The 12,311-nt window shown below is 31.5% G+C and overlaps 1 protein-coding gene across 1 annotated transcript; it reads right to left on the reverse strand.

Annotated features, from left to right (window-relative positions):
* Positions 1-1,356: 1,356 nt before the first annotated feature.
* AGP31 (arabinogalactan protein 31) lies at positions 1,357-3,315 on the reverse strand. Its single transcript, XM_047301173.2, has 2 exons — positions 2,622-3,315; positions 1,357-1,835 (listed from the first exon to the last, which is right to left on the reverse strand). The coding sequence occupies exons 1-2, from the start codon at positions 3,151-3,153 to the stop codon at positions 1,543-1,545; spliced, it is 825 nt and encodes a 274-aa protein (XP_047157129.1). The 5' UTR covers positions 3,154-3,315; the 3' UTR covers positions 1,357-1,542.
* Positions 3,316-12,311: the final 8,996 nt, after the last annotated feature.

Genomic DNA, 12,311 nt, shown 5'->3' on the forward strand with positions numbered 1-12,311 from the left:
GGCAAAATATCCACGATGCGTCGCGCCTCACCACCATCAAGCAAGAACTTAATAGAAATCCCTAACCTGCAAACCAGAAATTCCAACCCAAACATGAACAAGAAAATAACAATCGCGACACCTAAAAACTCAATTCACACCTGCAACAAACCATAAATGTACATAATCACTACCCAAATCACAAAAACCCTAGTTTGCAAGCAGCATCCACCAATTTGCAAATTGCACAAGCCAAAAATGCAGAAACAATGCGCCTCCATGCATCGTGCAAGAAGCCTCTTCGTGCGTTCTTATTCATTCATCGTTGATCAAACGCGTAGTGCCACCATGGACTGCCGCGAGTCAGAGTGCAAAATCATGAAGACTCTCTCGCATAAATATTGTCATATCAATTGGGTCATAGTTGACGTGTAATAAAAAATTAGACAGATTACATTTGCCACTTCATTACACTGTTATATCTTTAACGCCGTAAGCCAAAATGATTTATGAACAATAATAAAATTTTGAAAAAGATAAGACCACTTTGAACAATGTTCCAAACTATAGGAAGCAAGCCTAAAAAGAAAAAAAAGAAAAAGTTGTCCACTAAAAACATAATCATTAAACATACTTTACAGTTTCACTATATTAAAAAGGAATTGTGCTTGATATTTATTCTTTATATTAAAAATATATATGATATAATAACATAAAGATATTCTAAATTTTATAAAATAATCATTTTTTATTTAATTACATTTTAACTTTAGTTTATATTCATTCTTATTAAGTTTTAATGGAAAAAATATTTTAATTGTTTATTATGCTATTAAATACTTTAAAATTCTTTTTCTTTCTCCATTATCAAACCAGCTACAATTCTTTTACTTATTTTTTTCTTTACTATCATATCATCTTTCTCCGTATATCCTTGATCTCCTTCTTCTTCTTTTCCCCACCTTTTATCTAAACTAAACATGATACCGATGTATCAAAAGAATACAAAAACTATTTTAGAATATTTTAATATTATAAATAAATTAATAATTTAATTGTTTTAACTTACAGTATTAATATATATCATGATGTTTATTAAACGGAGTGCAATAAATTGAATTTATTTTACCTAAGATGGTGTTATTTTAGAAAAAGATCATGGCGCATCGCCGCACAATAAAAAACAAATAAACTTTAGTATTTTTAAAAGCAGAAAAAACAAAGATAATGAAATAGGTGTATAAGGTTTAAAATGTTTCATGATCCTTTTAGAAAAGTTTAGGCTACCACTTTCCTTTGAAAATTAAAGAATATAAATAGAAGAATCTAGGAACATTGAAAAACGAAGACCAATAGAAGAATAGAGACAGCAGCATCTTAAGAAAAAACCATAAAACAACATTTCTTTTACACTAAATTAACAATTCATACGAGAACAATGTCACTTATTTTGTGTATGATCAGTTCAAACTCAAAACACTACAAACGGAAAACACATAAATATTGAGATACAGGGCCACAACGGAAACACACCCATACTCAGTCTATTCAAATCTTTTGTTTCTAATAATGGCATTTTGGCTCAAACGCCAGTGGTCCCACACTGTAGAGCACAAAGGGCAGCTTCTTAGACAAAAATGGCTTCTCTGGCCTCAGAACAGCACCAGTGGCACCACCATGGAGATTTGAGGCTTTTAGGCCACCGGGTGCACTGACCAGAACCACATTGCACTTGTGAGCTCCGTACGTTGTGATTCTCCTCGGCGCTTCCACGTAGAAGTAACCGTTCTTGTCACTCTTGGTGGTTTCGACCAGCTTGTACTTTGTATTGTTGCATTGAAGCTTTACAATGGCACCTGCAGTTTCAAACCATCACACACTCATCTCTTGTCGTTTACCAAGATTGGGATAACATTGTCATTTCACAAGAGTAAAAAAGGGTAACCATTACACAATGGTGAAAACAGTCACAAGAAACAAAGTATTGGTCTCAGAAACCGTGCAGCTTTCGTGAAACAAACGACAAATCAACTTTATCACAAAGTAATTGCTGTTTTGAAGTCCCTCTTTCTCTCTCTCTCAAACAGAGATACACAGACCAACTCATTGATTTATTTTGCCTTGAGATGCGAAACTAATAAAGATAGCTACATTATGTTGAAAACACACTCATTTCTACGGGGTTTTGCTTTTGGAAAATTTCCTTTCCTTGAATCAAGCTCCATTCATGCATTGGAAAGAGCGAGTTGAAATATTAATAACATCATCTTACATGCAGACAGCGGAAGTATCCATATAAATAAAATATTTCGGGAAGTATACAAAATAAAATAAAAGTAAAATAAAAGTGAAATAAAGTTAACTTTATCTATCCAGATCATCTTCTGGTGGAACTAAAATGGATTAAACAGCACAACAAATAAATTAGATGGCGAAAATAGTAGAGAAACAAATAAAAAGACCAGATCTAAAAAGTATAAAACAAAATCTGCAAGTCATTATTTTTTAAACTTCCCTGGAAGCAAAAACTTTTACTTGGATGGAACAGCTATAAGGTATTCAAAACATTTAGGATCAGTATATAATAACCTTGCAACAAAAAAAAAGAAAGCAAGGTTAAAAAGTAGTTAATGGATACTAACCAAGCAGTGGTGTGGCTCCCAAGAGGGTGTCAACTCCAGCATACTTGCAGGACTTGACGTAGACAACACCTTGAACTGCCACAAAGCTTCTAGGGAAGGGGTGCACTGGAACAGGAGGGTGAACTGGAACGGGAGGCTTGACAGGAGAGTGAACTGGAACCGGGGGCTTGACAGGAGGATGCACTGGAGGATGAACTGGAGGGTTAAGAGGAGGGTGAACTGGAACAAGCGGAGGGTTGAGAGGAGGATGAACAGGGGCAGAAGGGTGATGGTGATGATGATGAGTAGGAGGGTGAGCAGGAGCTGGAGGATAATGTGGGTGGGTAGGGGGAGAAGGAGGGTGAAGAGGTGCAGGGGCTGGTGCCGGTGAGTGGTGGTGGTGGTGATGGTGGTGAGGGGCGTTTGCAGGTGGGTAAGTTGGAGGGTGAAGTGGGGCTGATGTGGGGGGGTGAGGTGAAGGAAGAGTGTAAAGCTCTTCGGCAAACACATTCACAAGGAACATGAACAGCACTAATGGCATGATTTTGGCCATTGCTCCAAGAAAGAAAGAGAGAGAAAGGAAGAGAGAAATGTTAGTATAATGGAAGGGTTGCAGGGGTTGATTTATAGGGGCTGATGCCGGAATTCTCTGCGGTTTTTATTGATATGTAAAGAAAAATTGTGAAAGAAGATTAGGGAAGTGAGTGTTTCCCTGTTAGTGATAAGTAGCTTAGCTGGTTAGGTTTGTGGGGGTGGGGATGAGAATGGAAAGTAGGAAACTGCAATGTGAGGTGAGCATTGAGAAGGTAAAATTGATGTACAAGGTAAATTAATTGCAGTACCACACTTCAACATGTTCTGTTTTCATTACAGTATCAGTGTCTTAACTAGCTTTTATTACATGGTAAGAGTTTTATTTCATTTTCTTTCTTTTTTATATTTTAATTTTTTTATTATTATTATTTATTTTAATTTTATAAAGAAAATTAATTGTATCATCTTTAATATATGACTTAAATAAAAGATCTAACATTACACATTTAAGTAATTACTGTTTCTTATTTCATGTTATGTAAAAAATTGCATATACTAAAAATGATAAAAAATTTCCATGAAAAAATAATTGAAACTAAAATGTAAAAAAGAAAAACTTAATTTTCTAAAGTATATATAAATAAATTTAATTAAATTATTGCTTAACTTATTTCAAAAAAATTAGTTATTCAAATAAAATAACACATATAACTTTTAAAAACATAAATAAAAGAATTTAAAATTTTAATAAAATAATTTTTTATCAATTAAAATTATTTATTTATATCATTATAATTTTATATTATTTTATATTTATGTAACTGGTTCATTGATTAGTTTTATCATACATTATTACTACAAAGGTCATAGATAGTGTTGGATGAATACAATATATTTAACCTTTTAATTGGCCAAAAAATAAAATGATTTAAGGATTTTTTTTAAAATATTTTATCAAAAAGTACTTAGCTCTAACTTATTTTTATAAAATTAATTTACAAAGTTAGTTGTCACATTTATGTAAAGTAATTTTTTTTACAATAATTTTATTTTATTTTTAATTAATATAATTTTTTAATATAATTTTTACTGTGAAAATTTAATATGCCAGAAACTAAATATTTGTTGGCGATTCAACAACAATCCGATAGATAAATGATAACTTAACAAATTTTATTAAAATAAATTGTAATAATTATTTTTACTATGGTATTAAAATTATTTAAAATATATTATAGTTGGATTTGTCATTGTATCCATTATTGAATTTATCTTTTAAATTGAATACAATGAATGTGAAAGTTCAACTTTATTTTTTAAGTATGAATATATGTTTGTAGTTTCATATCAAAATATTAAAATACCAAATTGTAATATATAAAATGGAAACCTGATATACCTGAAATTATTAATTTATTGTAGTTATTATTCATAAATTTAAATATAATTTGTATATAATTTATTTTTATTACAAGATACAAGCGAAAGTTTAAATTTTAACTTTTAGGATTTATATTTTTTATTAATATTAATTTGCAGAGTATATTATCATATCAAAATTAGAATAACGTTATTAGAATGGATTTTTGCCAATCAAACTCAATTAAACTTGTGAAAGTTAAGCCTAAGAGTGTAACAGTTTCAGGGTGTGCAAATTTGTTTATAAGAATGCTAAAATGGCTGGATGAATGCACATGCATAAGATATTTGGAATTTTGCACTTCTTACGAGACTTGTGTAGAAGTTTTCAATGCTCCCTAATAGTTTTAAGATTTTTTAGTACCCACTTCAGACAATTTGGGTCAAGTTTCTGATATTGCATTTATTAGGAATGAAAATGAAATTATTTGTGCAAAAAAAAAAAATACCCACCAAAAAAACAAGTTCAAATTTTGAAGCATGAAAGAGGCTACATGAAATGATGGGTACAAAAGACTAATGCTGACTAAATTTTAACATAAATTTGTATAATAAAGTATTAATAAATATGATAAATAATTAATTAAGCTTTTTAATGTGTACATGTAAATTAAATTTAACATGAAGTTTTTCTATATATTTCAATTATGTTAAATTTTTTAAGTGTCAAATGTTTCCAATTTATATTAAAGTTAAAAAGTGCCATACAATCTTTCATTTATTAAGATGAAATATTAATATATAAAAAACTGAGAAAAAATATATTTATTTACTTTTAAAGTTTAAAATTTAAAAATTAACAAAATTTTAAAATAAATAAATTTCAATTTTATATTAAAATTTAAATATTAAAATCATATTTAATTTGTTTCCAAGTAATTAATTTGTACCAGACAAAATCTATAATCATTGCATTAATTAAAATATATTAAAATTTTATAAAACTGAACAAATTTATGTTTATATGATTATCATTCTTACTTCTGCAACAATTTTCTGTAAATTTTTATTGACGTTAATATACGGACAAAAAAATGTTCTGCCACAAACGGTCCAAAATAAAGCCGTTTCTACGCGCACAAACCATTATCCTGTCCGTCTTCCAAGAAACATAAACATAATACTTTAAGCTCTTATTATTTTATTTATTTCAATTTTGCAATATGAATCATCTAAATCTGTGTATAAAATTAATTACTTGTTTATATATATTAAAGTTAAATAAACTTTATAATTTATTTATGTATAAAATAATTTTATTTAATCTTTGTAACTATCATTTAATGTATTTTGTTATTTAGATTACAAAATAAAAATCATATAAAAATTATAATTATATACGTAAAAAGTAAAATAAATAATTTACTAGTATATGAACTCGAAATAAATTGTTAAATGAATAAATAAACTATAACAATATTATTTTTACAATTTTGTTGAGATGTGTATAATTTAAGATAATGAATTTATGAATTTTTTAAATTATATAATATTTAAAATTTTTTATTTAATGTAAAAAAATTCACACTTATACTTGAGTTCTTAACAGAAAATTATAAAATAATATATTATATTAAATAATATAATCAATTATATTTACATATCATCTACAAACAATTAAAAAAAATAGTCAAATTGTTCATATATCTGTATATAATAAAATGTGAATTGTATAATGTTTTAAAAATATTAGTTCAAATTTTTTTTTTCTGTGTTGATTTTAACTCTAAAGTGATACGAGAATAATTGGTTTCATATAAGAGAGATTAATTGGATTGAGAAAAAATATATTATTTTATTTTTGTCTATTATATTATACTAAAATGTGAATAGTCCAATCAATTAAGAAGTTTAATAAACCTAACCATAAACGAAAATTTAATAAGTTATTATGAAACAAATTTTTTAATAGTCAAAGTTTTATCTTAATATTTCTTTTGTTGATGATGTGAATTTTTTAGTTTATGAAAATATTTAATATAAAATTAATATGTTTGTTTATTATATTTAAATAAATAAAAAAAGTTGGCTTGTCAAATTTAATATAAATTTTTGAAGTTCAATATTGGTATAGTTAATAAAAATAGGTTTTTTTTATCGTATGTATCCTCTAATCAACGAGTTATCTGAATAATATTTTTATTATATTAATCAAGTGGATTAGATGACATTTTTACAAAAAGATTGAATGATCAAGATGAAACGACTTAAAACAAAAAATTATTATGATTAAACTTCTAAACAAGACTAGTGAAGTTTGAGTCGTAATTAGGCCAACAATAATTAAAAAACCCACTACAAAAACTATAATTAGAAGTTCAAGGTAAGGTGGAAGGTAGGACATTATTACATATTTATTACTCTAACATTCGGACAAAACTAACTTTAGTATTGGAGAACCTTTAACAGATATCAACCGATTGATATTGACGAATAGAACTTGGAGCAAACATTGTTGGTCGATTGATCCTTAGAAAGAGTTTGATCAACCCTATTTATTAAAATATTTTGGTGTCCATCGTGAGCCCGAGTGACGACATTCTAAACTCATTGTGACCATAAGGAACATGTTGAGTAATGTTGTATTGGAGGAAGCTTCAGATGACCAATGGACCCAAGGGAGATGATGAGGGACCTACAAAAACAAATTGATGAGATACAAAGCAAATATGATGAAGAATTAAAAAGCTTGCATGCGAATAAGCAACCATGTGACAGGGTCGGGGTGATAAAAGTCTCATACCTTCTACCCGACACTACCCAGACCGAGCAAATAACTACGCAACAAACTTGATTGTACGATTTTGGAAAGCAACGAAGCTAGCAAGGATCATAACTTGTCCATTGTCACAATGGTTACAATTGGGATGTTCTCGTTCACCACGGGCATCGTGGAGACCCCATTACTTTATAACTAAAGGATGCCTATTTTCGGTAAGTATGATGGCTTCAATTCGGTAAGTATGATGGCTTCAACGACTCGAACGAGTATCTCCGAATGATCATGAACCAAATGGCGATGTATACAATAAATAATGTCATCTAGTGCAAGGTCTTCTCCACCTTATTAAAAGGGGAGGCCTTGGCTTGGTTCTCCCTACTACCGCTAAACTCCATTGATTGTTTCACCACTATCCGATCAAACTTCATAGCACAATTTGCGACAAGCCAACTACACCAATTAACTTTGATTGCTCTAGTCAATGTCAAGAAAAAGAAAGCTTAGCCCCTCCGAGCGTTCATAGAACACTTCAGAAAGGTGGCTAAGCACATACAAAACCTATGCCTAGAGGTGGCTATGCACCATATAATCACAACCCTATAGCCAGAACCTTTCGTAAATAACCTATGCATGCAACCTATAGAAAACTTGGACAAACTCAAACAGAGAGCGGCCAAGTTCATGCAAGTTAAAGAAATGAGGGACTTCGGAAAGCATATGCGCGCAAAAGCCTCATCTAGTGACAAAACGGGGGTTGATAAGAAACTACACAGGAACAATTATGATTTAAGACCTAACGAACATACCAAAGGCCTTCATTTCCATTGAGAGGATAATAAGGCAAATTTTAACAAAGACAACCACCGCTTATCTAAGTTTATCAATAACTGACTAGCATGCTTGGAGGGAAGAAGTTAGAATGCTTATGGAGAAAAAAGACCAATGCGAGAGGATAAACCATGTTGACACTCGACAAGCCACACAATTTATTATAATTGGGGAAGACTTATACAATAGAGGATTTTTGACACCCCTATTGAAATTCCTTTCCTAGGATAAGCTCAATATGTGATGGACGAGCTCCACAATAGAATTTGCGGCCTACACAACAAGCGTAGGACGTTGAAAGCTTGAATCTTATGAGCAGATTATTACTAGCTAATGCTTGAAGCAAACTACAAGAAATTTCTTGACAGATGAAAGAGGTCCCAGGAGCATGGTAGCAATGTTATGCCCACATCAAAATTTCAAAGCATATCTTGCCCTTGACCTTTGAGCAATAGGGAATGGATATTGTCAAACCCTTCCCAATTGACCTTCTTCTAGAAGAAATTCATACTTTTGGCCATTGATTATATCACGAAATAGGTTAAGACAACAACCTTAGCAACGATAACTGCTAGTAGGTACAAACCTTTGTATGGAAGAATATTACATGTCGATTTAGCCTACCCAAAGTAATCATCACTGGTAAAGGTCGGTAGTTCATTGACATGAAATTAGGAGAGTTTTACAAAAATTTGGCATAAAATAGGTTACTAGCTTTGTAGAACATCACCAAACGAATGGTCAAGTTGAAGCTATGAAAAGATTATCATGGTTGAGCTTAAGCAATGGTTAGACAAGACTAAGGGAGCTTAGGCGGATGAATTTCCTAAGGTACTGTAGGCATATTGTTGTTCACGGTACGACACGACAAGAGAAACCCCCTTCAACTTGACATATGGAAGGGATGTCATGCTACCTGTAAAAGTCGACAAACCCTCACCCAAAAGGAAAATACAAGATATGAACCTTAACAGTGAATAGTTTAAGGCAAAGCTTGAAATTTTGGATGAACGTAGGCTTCTAGTTGTCGTCTGGTCAAAAGCATGCAAGTGAATTATGGCACGAAAATATAATAATACTAAGAAGTTTCAATGAAAGAGACATGATATGTAGGAAAACAAACGATGTTCGGAAGAAACATGCATACGACAAACTAGCACCCAATTGGGAAGGATTGTTTAGGGTAGTGGAAAACTTGAAGAATTGAGCATACATGTTGAAACATTTGAGCATCAAAGCTATACCCAACACATGGAACGCATCACATCTAAAGTTTTATTTCAGTTAAATGATATGTAAAACCTAACAAGCGCACTTTTTCCTACCACCAACAATTTTCCCTAAGGAGAGTTTTATCTACAAAGGTCTTGACGAGGTGATTGTGGCAATAAAATCATATGCCTTTACATGTATAATTTCATCACCAAGTGACGCTTGACGGTTAAGGAAGATTCCTAAACTGAACCCCTACCGAGTAATTAAATTTCTTGATAATCAGTTAAGGAAGAGTTCTAAAATGAACCTTTATCGAGTGATTAAACTCACTAGTCGGTTAAGGAAGAGTTCTAAAATGAACTATTATCGAACATTTAAATCTATTGATAATCAGTTAAGGAAGAGTTCGATGAAGCAAACCTCTACCGAACATTAATTTATCGATTAAGGAAGAGTTCAATGAACCCCTACCAATCGGGTGAAACATAATAACCATTTAAAGACCGACCATGTCAACATGTGGTGAAAAATTAAATAGGAAATTAGTAATAGGAAAACAGATTAAGAGAATAACAATCATGACCTTTCAAGTATAGCCTTTACATAAGAACCATTCTAAATAACCAAACCTATACTTTTCTACAAAATATAACATGCGCACATTGGCCTAAAAATAACTTCAAAAAAGTAACTAAAAAGCTAAGATTGTTGAGAAGCATTGACAACATGTTGGCTTACAATGGTTGAGGCAGTTGTTTTAGGATCATTCCCTCATTGACATATAATGAAGTGACATGAGTTTCCTTTCATAAAAGTTCTTAAAGACATCGAACTTGTCTTCGTCAAAGGGGACGTTATAAGAGTAGGTCACACAACTTGTACATTAAGCTCAACAAAGGCGTCCACAAGCTCCTGCTTAGTGATGTTTTTCAACAAGTCCTTCTTTGCCCTACTCAGGTTGAACGAGACCTTAGCACCCTAGTCTAAATCGATGCCAAAGATGTCGCCCACCAAGGGTGTTAAATGCCCTTCCTCCACGATTATTTTTATGAGACTTGAAAGAAGAAGACTTCTTCCCTTAACGATGGGATCTCTTCTTATGCTTCCCCTTGTCTTTTTCCTTGACGACACTCTGCTTAGTAGGAAAAATAATGGTCAAGAGAGAAACTTAGAATAGGTTTTCTTGCCCCTTCGACATCAATAATGGATATGACTATTGGAAAGGTGAAGGATGGAAAGAACCAACACTGATTGAGTCGGATCCTTCCCTAACAGTTCTGCGTTGTGCCACAAATTTGTGAAATCAATCGGCCTTCTTTGGATTATTGGAAGCAATGACGTATAAAAATCAACAAAAATCTTAGCTAAGTTAGCACTAAGCAAATAACAAAATAATTAGAAAATCCATTCACCAAAAACGTCATCACAAAGGATGAAAGAACTTGGAGAAACTTCTTAGTCGGGAGGTGGCGGGCATGCTGATCAAGGACTTCTAACATTGACGTCTCTTCAAGTGTAAGCAAAGACGAGCGTCAAGAGTTATCCACTCAGGATTGTGAGTCCAATACAAAAGGAATTTAGGTCAGTCATCGACATAAAAAAAGTGCTCATGATTGATATCTTTTATGGAGACCATAAAAAATACTATCTTAAACCCTTTATGTGAAGTTGCATAAAGATTGATGAGTCATTTTTCCTTTTCGGCAATCATAGACACTTATCCTTTCTTCATGTTTGGGTGGGTATGAAAGTGATGAAGGTGTAGCGATCAAATCCAACACGGAGGATAAGATTTGAAATGCTTGGATGCACGCCCAACTGTTTGGGTGTCGTTGAGTGGGCATAAGGTTTAAGTCACGCATCATGCATATCTAAAACTCATTGAACGACACTCTAATAAATAAATTGTTCAATAGAAAAGCATATATGTAAATGAAGTCCAATAAGTAGCCTTATTTTCCATGACATACACATTCATTTTATTTGGAAATGTGCGGGTTGAGGACATTAACATCCATGTATGGATCTAATATTAAACCAAACTAACATAAGCTAAGAACAACAAAATGTTAAATGACTAACCCTTAAAAAAAATTTATCGACCTATTTACTAAAATTTTCTTAAGGCTCTATTTGTTTGAATAGATGACACTATTCACACTTATTAACGAAGATAGAATTGTTAGTTAATTCATGTTCGTTTGTGATGATTTGCAAGCGAATGAGAGTGAAGATTTGAAAGATAGGTTTTGAATCCTGATACTTTGCTCGGATGTACAAGGGATTTAAGAAGAAATGTTTAAATAGTCCTTGTTGTAGCTTGAATAGATTTCAAGAACTATCTATCTTATTTCAATCCACGAACAAAAGACAATGAAGATTTATTAGATTTTAGAGACTATGTATTCAGTTTCAACATATATGTAATTGATTTCAGGAGCAGTATTCGATTTTAGAGAAAAATGTATTCAATTTCAGAACATGTATTCGATTCCAATAAATTGTATTTGGTTCTAGGAGCAGTTGTTTTTTATTCTAATAGACTGTATTTGGTTTGTGGAGTAGATGTATTCGATTCCAATGTTAAAGGCTTCTTCCTCATTTCTTCCACCTTTCCAGGTGAGTCCAAATGGTGTATTAAAAAGGTTATTTTACTTTTTTTAATTGGCTTTCATGATGACCCAGAAATGCATCAAAGTTATTTGTTTGGAGGGTAAGGAAACAATAGTATTACTACCACTAATGTCTCCTGGAAGGAGAAAAAGGAAATGAAAGAATATGTTTTGTTACCTAATAATGCAGAAGATGAACCACCAAATTCATAATATGATAACCATATTTCTCCAAGTCATCACTTTTATGTGCAATAAAATAAAAAATTGAAGAAGATAGTACGAATATTAATAAATGAAAATATGCACTTTAAAACACATGAAAGGAACTACATGCCTAGAGCTATTTGCATAATAACTTTGAAATTTCTTAATTTTTTT

This window comes from Vigna umbellata, chromosome 1 (genome assembly GCF_029865625.1).
Source record: "Vigna umbellata cultivar VRB3 chromosome 1, Vumbellata_1.0, whole genome shotgun sequence".
Lineage (NCBI taxonomy): Eukaryota > Viridiplantae > Streptophyta > Magnoliopsida > Fabales > Fabaceae > Vigna > Vigna umbellata.